Raw genomic sequence first — 20,341 nt, forward strand, 5'->3', positions numbered from 1 at the left:
AAAGCAGCACCTTTTGTCAATAACAGTGCACAGCAGATATACAACACTTTATGTTTGTAATTCTCTGCATATTGTTGCAAAGCCGAGATGAAACGCTGCTTTTCTCCACATCAGAATTAGCTGATTCCCGTTGATCATGTGAACGGCCAAAGAATTGCGTTAGTTCAAAGAGCGTGTGTTATGTAGATGTCGCCAAGGACATCTCTGATGCTAAAGGGTTACAACACCCTGCAGATGGGTATTCCTACAAGATTTTTAAAAATTAACCCTTTCTATCTACATTTGTAAAAAAAAAAACCCACATGGTTTTGGGTTTGATAAAAGCTTTCTGCCATGTTTCCCATTCATAGCAGATTTAAAGTGCATAACTAGGATTTGCAGCATTCATTCTAGCACTAAAAGAAATTCATAGGATCTCTTAACAGCTTCTTTGCAGCAAAACATCCTAGAACATTTGTGCACAACAAATTGTGACTCATGTATCTATTTTTTCCTCCTCTCTACTCTATTTTAAACTCAAACCATCAATTTTTATGATGTTAGATTACTGAGTCCCCCTCTCCGCCCACGCCTCTCCTCTTTGCTTGCTCACTTTACTCTGGGTAGTGGCTCAGCAGTGGTGAATGTCTGCTCTTGAGGAGTCTACTGTGATGGGCAGGAAGGCTAAGCTCCTTAAACTTCGCAGCTGGGAAGCTGCAGATATCAGCCTTCTCTTCATTTCTCCCTCTCTACCACTCTTTCTCTCACGATGAACGGTTTTCTTTTTCCATTTCATGGTCTTTTACGCGGTCTGCCTGCCTCTGCATCCCCATCTGCCCTCTCCAGCACCAGTCCTTCTGTTGAGTTGATCATCATCATCATTCTCCTTTAAACTCTCCATTTCACATCTGCTTCCTGCAATATTCTCTTTAGAAGTAAATGCACAAAGAGAATCCTGTATTATCCTTTCTCCTGGGAAAATCTGCGTTGTGACTTTTTTTATTTCTGCCACTTTATCATCACAGCTGATGGCTTTTTGGAATTTAAAAAGAAAAGTTGGTCGAACAGAAGAAAAAGAAAAGACAATTTGATAATAACAGTGGCATAAGCTCTCTTGGACTCTAAAGGAATGTGCTTCCAGGAAGAAAACCAGGTGGAGGGGAAACTCCCCCTCTGGCTCTTCCCCTCTTCCTCCAAATGAGGCAGATGCAAATAAAACTGAACTGTAGTTATCATTCTTTAACAGCATTCCAGAGGAAAATCGTTCAGACAGTACAAAAAAAAATATATAAATCTGGAGGTCACAGCTTAAATGTTCTGCAGCGTATTCTCTAGCAGCATGTTGCGTGAAAGCAGGAAAACTGAGTGATAACATCGTTTTTATCACACAAAGACGTGCTGTTATTCCACGATGAGACGCGTTTCTCCAACTGAACATAAAATACTGAGTTCTCTTATTCAGGTCTGAGTAAATCAACATTAAAAATAATCTTTATTTTCAGTGCTTCATTTCATTGCTAGGGTTGTTTTTTCAAATAAATACCCAAGTATTTTAGGGGACACCTGACATTCACAAAAATATATATTTAAACTTGCAGCTTAAACATAGAAAATGTATGGTTTTCTAAAAATGTCATGTGTTTGTTTTCTTCCTAGCAACAGTATGATAAACAATTATTGTTTAAGAGACTGGTGGCCTTTTTTTGTACTTTTTTTGTGTAAAGTCTTTCTTTACCACAAGCTGGTTTCTTAGATAACTTGAAGCGTCTTTGTGTGTTCAAGTTATTCAAAACAACCAAGAAAAATTCATCTAGCAGTTTTTGGATGAAAGTATTGTCTGTTTTATTGTTATTAAATTTGATTTATAAAGTCATTGATGAACTGTATACGGATGGAATACGGTAGGAACACATTCACAGATGCCTCTACCTTTAGAGATGTGTCTGGACACATTGCAGTGATAATCTTGAAATCATGGAGTGTTTGGATCTTTCAACATCATACATCCATGTAGATGGTCCAGCTGAAGTTGATCAGATCTCAACTTCTCTATTGCCTTTCCCTCGATACCCACATCTCTGAGGACAAGCTCAAAGAAACATCTGCACCTCCACTGGGAAGCATCTCACTCTGCATCCAGACAGCTGACAGTCGGTGACCAGACCAGTGTTCCATGAAAGTTCCCCTACATGCAGTGTGCTCCAACTAATTATGCAAATTGTATTTAAGTGTCAAAAAGATAAAATTCTTGGTATTTCAATTAAACTCATTGATGATATTGTGTCTCTGGGCTCTTTGAGCCGCTGACATCAATCTCAGACACCTGTGATAGTTAGTTTACCAGGTGAACCTAATTAAAGGAAAAACTACTAAAGAAGGACGTTCCACATTATTAAGCAGACCAACATTTTCAAGCAGTATTTGGAAAGAAAAAGGATCTATGTGCTGCTGAGAATCTTGAAATAGGTGAATGCCTTGACAAGATATGAAAACCATGGATATTTCGGGAAAACATAAGCGTGTTCTTTGTACTATTAAGAGATTTGTTGCTCATTCAGAGAAACACGGGTTGGTGCAGATAAAGGCAGAATGAGGAATGTTTCTGCCAGACAAATACATCTAATTAAGAAAGCAGCTGCTAAAATATCATTACAGAACAGCAAACGCATATCTGAAGCTGCTGGTGTCTCAGGATCCCACCAACATTAAGGTGTAGGATCCTCCAGTGGCCCGCCCCTACTTCCTATCATCCATCGGTTAACCTGCTTCCCTGCAAACTTGCAGGCCCTAACGAGTCGAGGTTAATATTGGCGTTGCAACAAATACGGAGAGCAACACCAGAACTATCCAGTTTTGATCCAGATTTCAGCTCAGACGAGGAAAAACAAAGACGTACATGGATCTTTTTGTGCATCAGAATGGAGCGGAGCTTGTGGCGCACCGATTGGAGCTTTTGCATTACAAACATAATTTTTTTTCAAACTCCATTTTGCTCATCTGCTCCCAATTTTGCTCCTAATTTGCGATGATTTGAAAAAAGAAATACTCAGAAATTCAGTTTTCTTAAACTCTGTATCTACGTATGTTCTCCATCATGAGAAAAATGCTACAAGAACATGTTAAAAACACCCAAAAACACTTGGGAGTTGTTCTTTGGATTCCTTTAACTTCTTACTTGTTATTAGGAATAAAAAATAAACCATTTGGTGTCAACACAATGTAAATAGTTATACTCTATAAAGAGAACAGTATACCATGTATTTGACCTTTTATATTTAATTTTTTTCACTCCCTTTACCAGATTTAGAAGTCTTGGCCCCCTTGAACAGAAAGTAGTTGAGCAACAGTAGTGGTTCTGCTAAATTAACACTGGTCTGTTTGCATTTACGTTCTATGAACATTTATAGTCATTTTCAGTCATCATTGGTTTCTTTGACACATTTATGCTACGTAGACCAAAGCAAAAGGACACGTGCTGAAAAATGTTAGTTGTGTGCAGACAGGGAGCCAATAAGGTCTTCTTAGTCTGTGTGGCCCAGTATTGGTGTCATCACTGTTTGTTTAGTGAATCGTATTCCTAACACGCTTCTAGTAAATTTGCAGCTCATTTCACTCTGCATTACCACTCAAAGGTCAAATCACGCCTGCCCATCATAAATCGTATTTATAATCCAGAAGCATACAGTAGAGGGGTTTATTTAAAGTTTTCACATATTATTTTCTGTGTCACATTTTCCAAGCACCTTGAGATGCTCATAGTGTGAGTGTGGCCGCATCCTACCCTGACCTACCCTTTTCCTGAGTGATTTACAATGACATCAGATAAGTGGAGGCTGCAACTCTTCAGCAGCAAACCATGCGATGGGGGAAGGCATTGATTGAAGACATTCGTAGGAGTGTTAAAGTGTTAAAGAGCTGCCAAACTCAATAAATCCAAGCCTCAATATCTACAGCTCATTCTTTCTGTTGGTATAAACACACCGTTCTGACCTTTTACCAGCTTTTTTTTAATTCAAATGTTTGGATGAGGAAAAGGATCAATGGCTGTGTAATGGTTTATTGGATTTCTGTGTGGATTGTGAGTGAGGATTTGTTGGAAAAGAAGTAAAATTACATGAAGGAAGAAATAAAAACAACTACTTAGACCTAGAGATGAAATCCTTTTGTCTGGATTTCATGATCCACATCGTGTGCACGTTCAGACATTCACAAACTAATACGATGTGACTAAAGCCCCCTCAAATTGGCAATTTATTTAGCCAATTTAGATTTAATGATCGTAGAGGTAATGTCAAAGTCAGCGGCGTCCAGGCAGCCTCTCTGTTGTCTCTGCCCACCCTAGTCTTTGTATTCCACAAGGTGGGAAGGAGACAGCAGATTGTGCAGCATGCCGTATACAAAAATGAAATCTGATGAGAAGCAGAAACACTGCAGGGCGTGCCAGAAAAAAGAAAAGAAGAGTAAAAAATGCAACCACCTTTAGTTCAAGACCTGTCAGCTCAACTGGACTGCCTGGGTGCACAATGCCAGCCACATCACATCAGCATCTAAATGGCCTGCTGTGCGCTGATAACTATGAAATGACTGTCTGTGTTGGATTAGCTTCCCCCTAAAATATCTGGCTTACTGCCTCTGCAGCAGAACCAGAACTCTGCGGTGACAGCATGAATGTTACGCTGTGAGCTTCTTTACTTTCCATGTACTCTCCATGGGCTCGTGCAAAAAACAGCCTCATTTGCTGGTAGACGGCATGTTGAAGATCTGTGACTTTTCATTGCCGTGACTTGGAACTGTCCATCGACAGTTTTGATTGAGCTGACAATGGCTTTGCTGCAAGTGTGGCATAAATGCGACGTAGCTGTGCTTGTAACCTTTGGCAGTGCTAACTTTGCCGTGATGCAGGGGGGAGGATGGCTCTGTCTCAGTGTCGCACACTGCTCCTGCGAAGGACTGAGCATGAAATCCAATTTACCGCAGCTAAGCTTACCCTCAAGTCAAAGGCAGCTATTTCAACCCAGGCGGGGGGCAGACGATGGCGCGCACACACAAACCTTTGTAGAGCGAATGAATGATCCTCTGAAAAGAAGTAACTTATAGGTTTGATACTGATTAATGTTGTGTTTCTCTGTGTGAGATCTGGACAGCAAGGAAAGGGTGAAGTGAAGAGGAAAGCCAAGTGCCGGTGAAGGGGAACGCATTTGATTTCACCCTGCACTTTATTTTAATGATGGATGCTTTGCACTCCAGTGGCCACACTTAAATGCCTCCTTACAGAGAACTCTCAGAAGTCCTCTTGTACTGGAAATGCGTGTGGGTGTTTCATGTGCGTCTGTGCAGCACTCTTGAGATTTGCTTGTCTTTTTTTTTTTTTTTTTTTTTTGCACCCACTTTTTCTGATTTTAAGCAGTTCTAGAAGAGTCACAGCTTTGCAGACGTTTCCTTGTTGCAATTCTAATGATAATAATAGGCATTATTTTCTTTCTTATGTTGTGAAAAATATGTCCTACTGTGCCAGATTTCAACCAACAATTCTATTTGAAATAATGATGACCAAGGCATGAAAGATGGCATCGTGATGGCAGGTTGAAGAGATAAAGTCAGCTGAGCAAATAAAAGAGGTCTGGGTGAGGGGAGGGAGATGAGGTGGAAAGACGGCGGAAGCACTGGGGAAGGGGGAGGGAGCTGCCTGGTTTGAGGTGAGTCCAAGGTGACCGGAGGAAGTATGAAAGGCTGTTAACCTGCAGGTTAATGTACACAGCAAAGGCCATCTGTTTTGGAGGCAGCGTATGTCTATTAAAAACATCCCTGCAACAACATCAGAAGGGAATGCACAGCGGGAGCAGCACACATCTATCTGACCTTTGCTCGTCAGATGTGTGATTATTGACATAATTTGTGCTGTTTGGCAGCTTGAGGGTTGCCTGCATGTAACACCTTGTTTTTGTTATTTAACTTCAACCAAATATGCAGGGGTGTAACTATTTATTTTAACAACAATTTGATTCATATCATGAACAGCAGGTGAAGTTTTCCAGATTCTTGGATTTCTTCTAGATCATCAAGTGTAAATGAAATATGTGTCCAAACAAACAAGTAAACTAGAATGAATGTCAAATCCATTCACATTTTAGTTTCCTAAAGTTCAGCCCACTGTTGTTTTTTCACATCCAAAGAATCCAAAGGGAACATTCTTAGAACATTCTAGCACACTGGATGGTCACATGACTTTACTAAATTCAAAGTGTTTCCACACATTAGACTAGAATGATGGACTGATCAGTTTTTGATGACATCACATGTGTGAAATCTGCGGTGATGCAATTGATTGTTTTTCTGTTATAGTAAAATAAACCTACTGTACATCAATCTAAATGGTATTTTCCAATAACTATATAATTGATTTGTTTCATTATGAAACAGTTTTGTTGGCTGATTCGCCAAACAACTTGCCTCAGACAGATGGATCTAGTTGGATCATAAGTCAATACGTTAATTAAGTCAATTAATTCTTATACCCCTAAAAAATGCTTTAATGTTAGCGTTTAATAGAAAAGCGAAATCGCATAACAACAAAAAACGGTTTAAAAAATCTATCCTGATACCTTAAATTAATTCTAAACTTGATCCATGAAAGATCAGCCTTCGCTCGTTTTTATGCTAAGTCTGAGATATTTCTGGGGCTAAAGAGCAGACCAAATGCTTTTACTTTTAGCTACATGTAAAATTACAACATCACTGTTTGGTTGAACAATTATTTTATTTCAGGTTACGGAAGAAACAAGAACAAAGAATCAAGCGACATTCATCCTCACACATCAGAAAACCTATTCTCTGTAATAAAATTCACATAACTCTTTTTGGAAAAATCCTCATGGTGTTCCCTATTATCAAATAACTTGAATTTTTTGTACAGTAAATCCAACGTTTACTTCAATTTTACATTGAAAAACCTCTCACCCATACATGACCACATGCTTTTTTTACTTTGTGTAAAAAACGGCACCATTTCTTTGAAATACTCTTGTAAACTTTATTAAAAAAATTAAATCTTATAACTTATGTGTCACTATTAAAACATAGTTCTGTCTATTTTTCAATTTTCAGTCTGTCAGATAATAATTAAACTTCTTTGTAATCTTTTGGTAAAAAAATTTCCAATAACATTTTAATAAAATAAAACAAGAAAAATGTGTGGAAGAACGATAAAGCTTTGTTTAATACAGAATAGATGTCTGCATTTTTGTATTTGGAGGTTTCATGAGAAACAAATGATGAATCTGGCTGCTAACAGTCTCATTATACCAATGCGGAAATAATGTTTCACAACTGGAAGCAACAACACGCTTCTGAGAACAAAAGTCAACACAACTTCCAGATGCATTATTCTTTTCTTTTTTCTAATCATTTACACACCTGCTGAGAGAAAGAATAACACGAACCTCCAGAAACCTGAGAGCTTTGAGTACACACAAAGGGTACACAGAAACACGCACACGGGCACAAGAGGGAACACACAACACGCCAATGAATAGGCTATCATCAGTGCCTACACACACTACAGGAAGGTAAAATGAAGACTTTTTCTGTGACACACAGAAAGGTTAAAAACAAAAAGTGACACCGAAAACCTGTGTCTCACTGTCACTTTAAGCTTTAGTGAACTTTTAAAATTTCGATTGAGAATGTAGTTCAGCTATGGTCGACTAACTTTACAATAAAAATCAAGCAATTAAAAAAGCATTTTCACATGTCCTGCAGCCACACAAGCCATTGTTTAGATGATTTCCTTATTGATTTTTGGATAACTAGTTGTTTTAGCTGTAGCCTTAACATTTCATAATAAATTCTTAACAGGATCATCTAGATTAGCGTGAGCTAATATTTAAAACTTGTGAATGCAGAGCCCTGGAATCATCACTGTTAGGAGATTATGACCAGTACAGCCCCCACCTCTCAGCCTGACCAGCTCTCTCACTTTGCTGATTACAGGTGTGCAAACATGGCTCTTGGAGGTCACATAACACATCATCCTTTTATCAAAAAGCGGTGACGGACATTTTTACGCAGACATCACAAAACGTCCCGGAGGCTCTCACTATATACTGTATAACACGAGTGATTGTTTCCTCGCATGTTTTCTTTTTCTCTCTCTACAGATTCACAGGCCTGTCCAGATCGAATATTACTGTAGTACCAGCTCCTTTTATAGTTTAGGAGAGGTTTCATGGTACATTTACTAGTTACATTAATAACCATACACACTATCATGATACAGTTAAAATGATTAACCTCTAGAGATCGGAAGAGGCCACAATATCATTTTCTTGTTTTTCAAAAACACCACGGATTCAAAGTCCGATTTCTGTACGTTGTCGCCAGAATGAACAAAAATAGTGAGAAACTGTAACTATATACTTGGATTTTTGCAGTCAAAAATTGTGACCTTGTTTCTGTTCAAAGTTAGCTGTTAATTACAAGTCATTCTCCAAAATAAAAAAAATTAACTAAATGATTTTTTTCTTATAAAGGCCAAAGAAACGAAAACCAAGATATTGAAGTTTAAGCCAAAAACTGAACTGCTGAGTCAATAAAATAACAGATTGCCCTTCTTTCCTTAAGTTGGTTTTTCTAGATCAGCATAGCTTCTCTTTTTAGTTAAGACCTTTTTTAACCAGTATTTCGTCATTGACCACATCTCAGTTCCACACATGATGATCATGCATATATTTTTGTCAGACCAGGATATCCAACTTTGAGAAATGGTTAAAGCTGTCTGGTATTGATCTCCGATGCACTGCAAACGTCTTTCATAAATATGGCAGCAGTCCTGAAAGGTAAGGCATTTTCTCCACCCATTTATCCAATAATTTCAGCTTCCTTTAACAAAATAATAAAATGTGTATCTTGCTGGGTTGTGATAACTCACAAAAAAGATGTAGTAAACATTTGAACCCTTGTGCTATCTTAGATGACCCCCCAACCTTACACTGACGTGTTCTCCCTACCATGACAAAGGTGGATAAAGGGGGAAAGATTTCATGTAATCCATGGACACCAGTGAAGATCACAAATCATTGAAGAAAAATGGTTCAGAGCACTGTCTAGTGGGTCTACATGACCCAACTCCCAATGTTAAAGTGCCTAGGATAGCACAAGGGTTAAAATGACTCAAAACCTTTTTCCCCTGCACTTTTTTAACACTGGAAATTTGAAATAGGTTTTAAAACACATAATTTTAAAGAGAGCCCCAAATGGTTTACAATATAGTTTTCCAAGAGACAGAAATAGTGAAAAGACTTCTGATCAATGAGATCAAATGATGCATTTTGTAATAAATAAATAAATTAAAAGGTAAAAAAAGGGAATTATTTTTTGCATGCAAACATTGTGCAGTGTTTTTGCAAGTACAGAGCAGGCTGCACAGGTAAGTAAGCGAACACCGTTGCAGGTAAAAATTCTTGCAACACCAAGGCAACGGTTGTGTCTAAATTCATTCACTTTTCCCCAGTCCAAGGAAGCATTTCTATGGCAACCACTCTCTCCAATCAGGAGGGAGTGGCTTCAGGAGAATCAAACGTTTTAAACGATCAACATGAGACCACCAACTTTTATTGAGGTATCTGATTGGTCAGTTTATAGCTTGTCTAACTTGAACTTCAGAAAAACTACCATGAAAAAATGAGGACTATCAAGAAGATGTTAAAAAAAGGTATCAGATCAAGAATGGTTATTCTGACCAATAGAATGTCTGAGTTAACAGCTGTTTATTTCTCTATAGGCGTTTATGGGATTTTGGCTTCTTGGAGACAGCAGGTACTTCCTGTTTGGAACGCCAGGGGGGAGGAGTCACTCAGACCAGCTCTCGTGTACTGTCACGAGTCTGAATCTACAATTCTAAAATCCAGTGCCCTGAAAGTTTCCTAGAAGTCCCTGCAAAACAAATAACTACTTTTCGATTCTCAAGATTGTAGAATACAGACCACAATGCATCGTGTTCAAACAACTTTTTAGTTAAAAACATAATTTAAATGACTTTTTATAAATCATCCAAGTTTCCTTTATCAGAGAACAGTGGATTCAAAAAATAATCTTTGTAAAATATACATATTTGTTGAGTTTTTTCTTTGGCAAATGGGTGATGTCATATTTACCGAAAAATAAGTTAACATGTGTCCAAATTGTGTTAAAATCCAGGGCACTGGATAGTCCCACACTTAAGTCTTTCAGGGATTAGGAAGTAGTGAGGGAATCTGGACACAGCCAATGTGATTCCGACTAACACTTAGGGTGAATTCAGACTGGACACATTTGGTCCACTTAAAGTGAACCAGAGTATAATCCGCAACACATTTTCAGTCTGAATACACCCAAGTGACCCTGGTCTAGGACCAGGAACCACACTCTGACCCACCTTTGGAGGTGGTCTCGGTTTTATTCCAATCGGACTGAGCTTCGATTCGCGCTGAGATTCTTCAGTCTGGATAGAATCCGTACTCAGAGCGTTACAAGGGAACCAAAAGAGCCGCTGTAGTCGACGTAGAAAGTAGGAACGAAGCATCAGATGAGCCGTGGACAAATGTAAAGAGACGATTGCCGTGTTATCGGACAGAAAAAAAAGAGTCCAAGTCTTTATTTACAAGGGTTTACATCCTTTTCTGTGTCTCATTACGCGGGACTGCTTTTTGTTACATGAAAAAAGTTTGACCTTGAGATGAATTATCAAACAAACACTAAAACCTACATTTCCATCAGACAACAACGTTATAGAGCCACAGCAACTTATTGAAAATGTGGTCAGATGAATTCAGTCTCATTAAAACAACTTTTGACAAGACACACATTGCTGCTCACTGTTTTCCTTGCAATCTATATTTCATAGACACTTAGCAGCGTGCCTTCTTAGTCGACTGTTTGTCGGTAACCGCCCAGCAGCATGACTCAGCCAGACCAAAGAAGTGTGTTCAACCTGACGTTGACACAGGCGTTTAAAATTGTTTAGAAAAATGTAGTTGGAATCAGTGAACTATCTCGACAAGGACTGCAAACCACAGGACTTTCATAACTTGTGCTTCTAGTTGCTTTGCCCCGCTATTGTAATTCCTGACCAATGGGTGACGAGATCTTCAGTCATGTGTTTAAGTTGACAGGCTTTGGTCCAGAACAAGACAGTCCGCTTGACAGCAGTTATATACAGACCAAACCCAAGGTTCAGGAATCCATCCGAGGCAACAGATTTTTCCAGTCTGTAATCACCCTTGACTCAATGCCAACAACTTCCTCAATTTAGTTTCCTCTACTGTAGGTTCTTATCTCACCCCTTCAGTGGGGTGTTGTTCATTTAGGAAATCACATCCTTGTATGAAAGACAATTCCTTAAATACTTTTCCACACTCCAATTTATCGTAAACAATTTTAGCTAAAAGAAGCAATCGGAATGATATGAGCAAGGTTGTTGAAACCGCATCACAACATGCAGTACGTTTCTTCTTTTTTTATAACGGCGCTGCAGTAAATCCACTAGAACGTAATAATATCACGCCTCTCGTACATTCAGCATTTTTTTCACAATTTAAACTGAAAGCTTGAAAAGAGTAGCCCACAAAGTAGAAGATGATGTTTCTCAGACGACCTCGTCTTGAGCAGTTAGTCAGTTTGTCTGTGTTTCAGGATTAAGAATTAAACTACATTTAGATTTCATTCTTCTATTCAAGTGACATAAATTTTGCCCTTTCTTATCATTTCTTACAAATACCAATTTTTAAGGTTGTCAGTAATAGTGGAAAAACTGTTTTCAAATTTGTTCTTTTGTTTTTAATAGTTGTGCATACACACATAAAAACAACACAAACCGCTTGCCAAATCAGTGACGCCAACACAAACTCTGCCGGTGTCCGTGAACCATTGCTTGAGCCAACTGTGATGCAAGTGGTGAACTTTTACATAGTGCTGAGTGAGGTCTTTGCCTCAGACTAGAAGAAGCCTTGGCTCACTTTTAAATAAATAAATACTTTAGGGTTTGAAATATTTATCATAGAAAACACAAGAGTCACTAAACTGGGCTCCACTCTGCTTTGCTTCCAGGGATGTTGGAAAGCTTCAGCACGTTTCTCTCTGCTGATAATGGCAACACATTTTATGTCTTTCTTTTGATAAATGACGCACACACAAAAAGAAAAACTGGACAAACTGTCTTTGCCAATGTAGTCTTTGGTTCTGTCTTGGTGTTGAAATCTTTTGAAAGGATCTATTTAAATAAATAGTTTCACGTTGTTGTTTTGCACGTTCTCAGGGTAAAACAACATACATTTTAGAGTTGATGCAACATTAAAACATCAACTTTAAGAAAAAACTATCTCACAAACTGACTCTCAGATTACAAAAAGACTTGAACAGGACTAACAGCAAAGAGGTCAACAAAGACCAGGGTCACTTCAGTTTATTAAATTTACTGCAGACGAATGCAGTAAAAAAAATCCCAATAAAGGATGATGAAAAATATTTTTTTCACAGTGTTGATAAAAATAATGCACCAATTACTAGAAATATAATACCGTCATTGTCACATTCTGCATTAAACATCCTCATCCCAAACTGGTCTTTAATTTGTCTCCAAATCTCAAAGAAAATGTACGTTTTTCAACCATAAAGTCAAAGTAAACCGTCAGTGAAAGATGTAAAGTTTTGACCTTGAGATGAATCAAACAAACACTGAAACATACATTTCCATGAGAAACCAACGTTATGGACTGATTAGAATGTTCTTAGCAGAATTTTCAAAAGCCGTAATACAGAAGTTTAAAGCGTGGTCCAATAAAAAACCCATCGTCATAGTGCAGGCGTTTCAAAGAAAGCAACCTGCAGCATGAGTGAGAGATGTTCCAGCACATACAGCATGCAGACAAAAGTTTGGGTCATGAGAGACCAATCTGACCGTGGATGGCTACAACTGCAAAAAGCAGATCCATCAGAGAGCAAAGAAGGTTCAGCCTTACCCAGGATCATCCTGTATCCTTCCACTTTTCTGCCTGCCGTTATCTTTTGCCGTGGCTCCTTTCTTCTCTGATCAGCTACTGGGTTGACTCAAATTTTGGGCGCCCACCTCTCTGGCACTTAAAACTTAATGTGGAATCGGCCAGCAACATCACAACCCCTCAGTTTGCTCCCAAAGCTGAATGTGTCCTCTTGTTTTCTTTGCCCTCTTCCAAAAGAAGCTTTTTCTTCCTCTGATCTAGAGACACGGCTTCAGCAGCCGCTGGCAGAGGAGAAGCCCAGCAGCTCAGACTGCAAACCCACATGCAGTTAATCTACTGCATTGAAGCCTGTAATTTATTCAGTTTTGTAAATTCACTCCAGCTTGAGAAACCCTAGAGTAATAGAGCTTAGCCTCAGAGGAGGAACCCCTGCACTACAGCATGCCTCTCTCCGTTTCTTTCTCATATTTTGGGGTTGGTATAACCTAAAGGCACCTTGCATTCCTGAGTTGTGATTGGCTACAGGTACAGCCAATCAGAGAAGCTCCAGCAGAGCATTTTCTTGTGGCGTTTGACTCAGGAGGCAGAGTGATAATGCTGCTGTCGCTTTTGCTCTCCCTTTCTCTCTGTCACACTTTCTCGTCTATTTATTTTTGCCCATTTTTCTCCTCACATGTGTCACTGTATTCAGCCTCGTTCCTTCCATCAATAACATGGAAATATGTCTGGATGTACGGACAGCTGCTCTGATAACATCTTTCCCCTCCATGCATGGTTTTTTTGGTGCCTCTTTCAGTCTGTCTGCAGGCTGTTCGCTCTGTGGTACATTTAAAAAAAATGCTGACCAGGTTCACTGCGTTGCCATAACTGACAAGCGTGTGAGGATGACAAAAAAAGAAAGCCGACGTAGAGGTGCAACACGGACTGACAGCATGAGAGACTTGATGAAAGAGTGCACGGAGGGGAGGAGAGATTGAGGTTAATGCGGACTGACTCTTGGATGAAAGTGTTGGGTGAGGAAATGTGGAAGATATGGCGAAACAGCAGGATGAAGGGGAACACTGAAAGCTGTCTGACAGGCGGAAGCAAACACTGCTGAATGAGCTCAAATACTGCTGTGAGTCTATGGCACGCAAACCTGCTCCGACATTTACCTGAATAATGTACCTGGACTACAAGACAGTGCTTTAAACAGACGTTTAAAGGCTTCAGAAAGCCCACCCGACTGACAAATTATGTAACACGCATTTTCTCACAAAGTGACAGATATTTTAAACACAGCGTCATCACATAAAAGAAATACAGGGATTCTGTGTGTCAGTGAGTATCAGCTGCTGTGAATCCAGGATGGGGCTTGTGTGTCTGTGAGATAAGGTTTCCTCATTAGCAGAGCCGGTCTGAATAATGCAGGCAGGTGCATTGTTGTAGCCAATGGGCCAGGTGCTAATGTGGCTGTCTGAGGGTGGAGGTTTAGACGCAGCATGACTTTAATGGATGTCACAGAGGGAAGATGAAACTGGACCTCAGGGATCATGTGACAACCCGACCTGTGTGGGAACACTCAAGGATCCATATGTTAAAGTCTTGTTTTGTTTACTTTCAAGACTGCTGAAAAATATATTGCAAGACTCCTCAAGCACGCTGTAAACGTTGTGTAGCCTTATGGGAGACCGTTTAAAAAGTCTATTGTTAGTATATTTCAGAAAATGTAAAAGATGCTGAGCAGGTCAATCAATACATTTTCTAAAATATAAATATATATATATGTTTGTGTGTGTGTGTGTGTGTGTGTGTGTGTGTGTGTAGGTGTGTGTGTGTGTGTGTGTGTGTGTGTGTGTGTTTTCCTGCATTAGCAGGACAAATGATCAGAATACACGCAACACTGGAAGGACATTTTGAATTAGTAGGACAGGGCCAGTGTCCTCCTAATTCTTAAGAAAATCTAAGACTGTAGAAGGGTTCCTATTGGTCTACTAACCCTATAGAACAAAAAAAAAACAAAAAAATGAAAAAGACCTCTTAGTACATATATACCCGTTTTTGTGTCTCACCTGTGTATGACTCACTACGCCCCTAGAGGCTGCATGTGGTATAGCAGGACTTCATTAATATTCACACATGTGTGAATATTAATGAGTTATGTCCTGGTAATTATTACACTGTCCTTCTTATTCATGTATGGTGACTGTCAGCTGGAATACTGAGAAATGCTCATAATTAGCCTTTCAATTGTTGTTAAAATGACACATAAAGCTTTATATTATTTTTACATAGGTTTCAAGTATTATTAACTATCACACAAAGGAAATTAAATATACAAAGTGGTTTGAAAAAGTATTCAACACATTGCAAATTCTGTCTTGTTTTGCTTGAATAATGAAGCTTTATTTCTATAGCTCTTTACAATGCCTTTAGATGAACCAAAGTGCATCGCAATAGAAGAAAAAACAAAGCTTAAAATTAGGAATGTTAAAAACCAAATAAAAACAGCATACAATTACAAAAAGTAGGCAACAATAAAATATATAAAAGACTAACAATAATGCAATAGAGCAAATTGAAGAAAATAAAAAACACCAACTTCTAATCATTAAAAAAAACTTCTAAAAAAGAATGTTTTTAATTTACATTTTGAACTGTTAAGGTCAGATATCATGCACATTTCTGCAGGAATTTTATTCCATAACTGAGGGCAAGATACAAAGGGGAAAGTACATTCACCCCAGCAATTCTGTTTTGACCTGGACACATTAAGCAGATACTGGTTAAAACTCAAGAATGGCCGTGGACAGTTAGCTCAGTTACGTAAACTGTGCCAAAACCACGAAGAGCTTAACATTAAAAGTGTAAACTAAATTCTAAAAAGAACAGGAAGTCAGTGAAGTGACCTGAGTACTGGAGTGATATGTTCATGTCTGGATGTTCTAGTTATCAGTTGTGCTGATGTATTGTGGACTAACTGGAGGCGGTTCAGTACATGCTGGCTGACACCAAAGTCCAGAGAGTTGCAGTAATTTATGCAGGAGGGGATCATGGTGTGAGTAACTATTTCAAGATTACTGCACCAGGAAGGTTTAGCTTTAGTTAAAAGGGGCAAGTGATAAAATCAACTTTTAAAGACAATGTCAATCTGTTTGTCAAATTTAAAACAACTGTCAAATATAACCCCTATATTTCTAACAGCAGTATAGTCTGCTGTAGAGGTGTCACCAAAAACAATGCTCTCTGTTTTTTCTATCTAACTTCTGTGATCTGCTGTGAAATACAGCCAGACGTTCAAGCTCTGCGCGGCATGCGCTCTCGTGCTCGCCTCGTCAGTGACCTACAATCACAGGAAAGGCAAAAGGATTGGCTATAACTTCAAAGTACTGACGAGAGTAGAAGTGATTGACATGTCAATCAAATTAAGCACCAAAATATGGCACCGTTTGTAGCAGTTTATTTCACACACTTGTGCACAACTGCCATTGTTGCTTATCACTGTAGTCACACCGTTTAAACACAAAGCTATGTCATGCTATGGTATACGCCTTGATGCTCCTTCACACACTCAATGGAAATGCTCACTTGAATAGCCTGGACCATACTAAACTGGCCAAGAGAGGACCAGTCCGGTCCGGATTGATCAGAAGAAATGTCACATTTTGCGATGAGCAGAAGTGTAAGGGCTGGCCCCAAAGAGAGCGGAAGGGTTAGCTAAAAAAAAGCTACCGGGTTACTAAAATATTATCTCAGAATTAGCCCAAAATACCTCAGCATGTTAGCCAAAAAAGCTAACATGTTGCTAAAATAATATCTCAACTCAGAATTAATCCAAAGAACCTAAATATTTCCCAAATTAGCTAAAAAAAAACTTACACGTTGCTAAAATCCTAGCTTAACTCATAATTCGCCCAAAAAAAAAGGAAGACAATAGAAAAGCTAGAATACTCATTGCTAAACTTTTATATTAACTTAGAATTAGCTGAACATTTTGATACCCATATTGCATAGGTTTTAAAAGCGCATAAAGTTTTTAAAGGATTTGAAATAATTACTATTCATTTTCATTGAGGCTAGTAAACTGTGAAAAAAAAGACTACTACAGTAAATTATTAGAAGACAACAGCAACAACATCAAGGAAACATGGGGAATAATAAAAAAGAATAAAACAGGCCCACCAGTAACTAATTATTTTGATAATGGACAAATGGAAATCCATGAAATAAATAAAATAGCAAATGAATTTAACAATTATTTTGTAAATCTTGGACCAAACTTGGCAAACTCTATTCCAAACAAACCGGACTATAATATTACTTCAAATATAAAGAATAATTCAAACACCATGTTATTATACCCAGTAACTAGTGAAGAAATAAAAAAAAGTGTAAAAGGGAGTAAGAACAAAAGGTCTACTGATTGTGACGACCTAGATATGACACTGATAAAAGACATAATTGACTGTTATACATCCTTTAAGCTATTCTTTATTCTTTATCTTTCACACTCGGAGTCTTTCCAGACAAGATGAAAATTGGCAAGGTCTTACCACTCTACAAAAATGGAGATAAACATGTTTTTTCCAACTACAGGCCAATATCTCTGCTGTCCCAGTTCTCTAAAATACTAGAAAAAAGATATGTAGATAGACTAGACAGATTCCTGAATAAAGAAAATATTAAATGCAAAACATTCAACAACAATGGCACTAATGAAATATCAGAATCAATTGACAAAAAGAACCATCGCATTAGCATTTTTATAGACGTCAGAAAAGCATTTGACACAATAAATCACCAGGTTCTCCTTCAAAAACTTAGCAGGTACAGGATCAAAGGGGTGGCCCTAAAATCTAAAAGATCGACAACAATATGTACAAATAAACAACACCAAATCTAATTTATCTCATATCACCTGTGGTGTACCTCAAGGGTCAGTCCTCGGCCCAAACTATTTAATATCTATAAAAACGATTTAAACTCAATATCCCAAAAAATTGATTCCATTTTATTTGCAGACGACACAACCTTTTATTACACGGGAGACAATATTGAACATATGATAGAGGTGGTGCAGATTGAGTTAGGAAAAATTTAATCGTGGTTTGACGGAAATAAACTATCAATAAATAGTGACAATTCATATTATATGATATTTAGTAATAAAAATACAAATACAGTTAAATTAAACATAGATAATATTAATATCAGAAAAGTTAAAGAAGTAAATTTTTTAGGAGTTATTATAGACAAAAAGCCATCTTGGAAACCACAAATTAACAATGTCAAATCCAAAATAGCAAAAGCAATTGCTGTACTACACAAAGTAAAATGGTTCTCAGACAGTAGTTCATAATATATCTATTATATAATTCCTTGATTATGCCATACCTGAACTACTGTATAGAAATTTGGGGTACAACTTATAATAATAATAATAATAATAATAATAAACTTTATTTGTATAGCACCTTTCCAGATAAAAATCACAAAGTGCTTCACAGTACAGCACGATAAAACAACAGTAAAACACAGTAAAAACACATGTTAAAAAGAAATTAAGAAAAAGCTATTTTAAAAAGATATGTTTTTAGCTGCTTTTTAAAAGAAAACACTGAGTCCACAGATCTGAGGCTGAGAGGAAGAGAGTTCCAGAGGGATGGGGCCACCGTGGCAAAGGCTCTGTCTCCTTTAGTCTTTAAACGGGTTCTCTTAACAGCCAGCAGACCCTGGTCACATGACCTCAGTGACCTGCTGGGAGTGTATGGCTGCACCAGGTCTTTTATGTAGACTGGTGCTTGGTCATTAAGAGCTCTGTATGTTAAGACCAGGATTTTAAAATGCACTCTGTAGTGAATGGGGAGCCAGTGCAGCTGCATTAACAACGGGGTGATGTGTGAGAACTTGGATGAATTGGTTAAAAGCCTAGCAGCAGCGTTCTGGACAATCTGGAGCCGTTCTAGAGATTTTTTACTTAAACATGTGAAGATGGAGTTGCAATAGTCGAGACGGGAGGATATAAAACTGTAAATGAGCATCTCCATCTCAGAACGGGACACAACTGGACTCAATTTTGCAATGTTTTTTAGATGATAAAAACAAGAGCGAACGAGTGACCCGACATGGGAGTCCAGGGATAAAACCGGGTCTAAAGTTACACCTAGGTTCCTGACAGAGGGCTTGATAAAAGAAGCAAGTGAGCCGAGCTCATGGATTATCTTGGGGAGACAACTGTCAGGAGCACAAACTAGGACCTCAGTTTTGGCTTCATTGAGTTGGAGAAAGTTGTGATTCATCCAGCTCTTAACTGAGTCCAGACACTTTTGTAAAGTCTGTATTTTAAAAACATCCTGGGGTTTAAAAGACACATAAAGCTGAATATCGTCAGCATAAAAGTGATAAGAAATGTCATTAAAAGAACTTAAAATATGCTGTAAAGGCAGCAGATATAAAATAAACAATAAAGGTCCCAAAACTGAGCCTTGGGGCACACCAGAAGTGAGAGGAGCAGAAGAAGACTTAAACTTGGAGAAGACAACAGAGAAAGATATGCCAGTCAAATATGATGAAAACCAGTTTAAGGCTGATCCGGAGACCCCAACCCAGTTTTTCAGCCTGTCCAAGAGGATGTTATGGTCCACAGTATAAAAACATATATTCATCCAATCTACATATTGCAATAAAAGCAATAAGAATTATTACAAAAAGTAATTATACGGACCTGTCTAATTCATTATTTATTAAATTAAAACTATTAAAACTTTTTGATCTTATAAACTTTAATATTTTGAAATGTATGTATAAAGTAAATATGAAATGCCTTCCTCCTAATTGAATGAAAAGATACATGAAAAAAAGTAAATTTAATCTAAAAGGACATGAGATATTTGTTGAACCAAAACACAGAATACTGCTAAAAGAACGATGTGTATCAATATATGGAGTTGATAAATGGAATAAATTAAGCATAGAAATTAAAAATGCTACAACGGTATCAAGTCTTAAAAACTACATTAAAACCAGTTTAATCAATTAAATAAATGAAAACTAAGACAAATAACAATTACTCATCCCTGAGGTACGGTGTTCATTTCACACTGGTTGATGTAATTATAAGATTTTGTTTTTTTCTTTCCCAATCTTCTCTTATTGTATACTGAATCAGCCGAATGCTTGTGTGTCTGTATCTTTCTTTTTTTATTGATTGATTTATTGATTGTTAAAGGGCCAGACAAAATAAGTTTTTCCTGTTTCTGTCCCCTTTTCATTTTTTTTCCTTCTCTATCATGCTTGAGTTTACAACTTAAGTTTATATTATATGTTTTTATTAATGAATAAAAATTAAATAAAAAATAAAAATGGCATACCTTGCGAAAAATCATAATTGTAAAAATACAAATACCATTAAT

At 37.8% G+C, this 20,341-nt stretch overlaps 1 protein-coding gene across 2 annotated transcripts in view; it reads right to left on the reverse strand.

The window, feature by feature from the left end:
* LOC101166104 (zinc finger protein 385A) overlaps window positions 1–20,341 on the reverse strand; it is an 86,870-nt gene that overhangs the window by 34,039 nt on the left and 32,490 nt on the right. Inside the window, exon 1 of one of the 2 annotated variants that reach the window (XM_023954741.2) lies at window positions 12,972–13,414. The exons of the other annotated variant lie outside the window; for it this stretch is intronic. Coding sequence (XP_023810509.1) covers window positions 12,972–12,981 — 10 coding nt within the window. The 5' untranslated portion in view covers window positions 12,982–13,414. Of the gene's footprint in view, window positions 1–12,971; window positions 13,415–20,341 lie in introns of those variants that run through there. 2 annotated transcript variants of the gene reach the window in all.

The sequence above is a fragment of the Oryzias latipes genome, chromosome 5 (genome assembly GCF_053564925.1).
Source record: "Oryzias latipes strain Hd-rR chromosome 5, Olatipes_Hd-rR_3.1".
NCBI lineage: Eukaryota > Metazoa > Chordata > Actinopteri > Beloniformes > Adrianichthyidae > Oryzias > Oryzias latipes.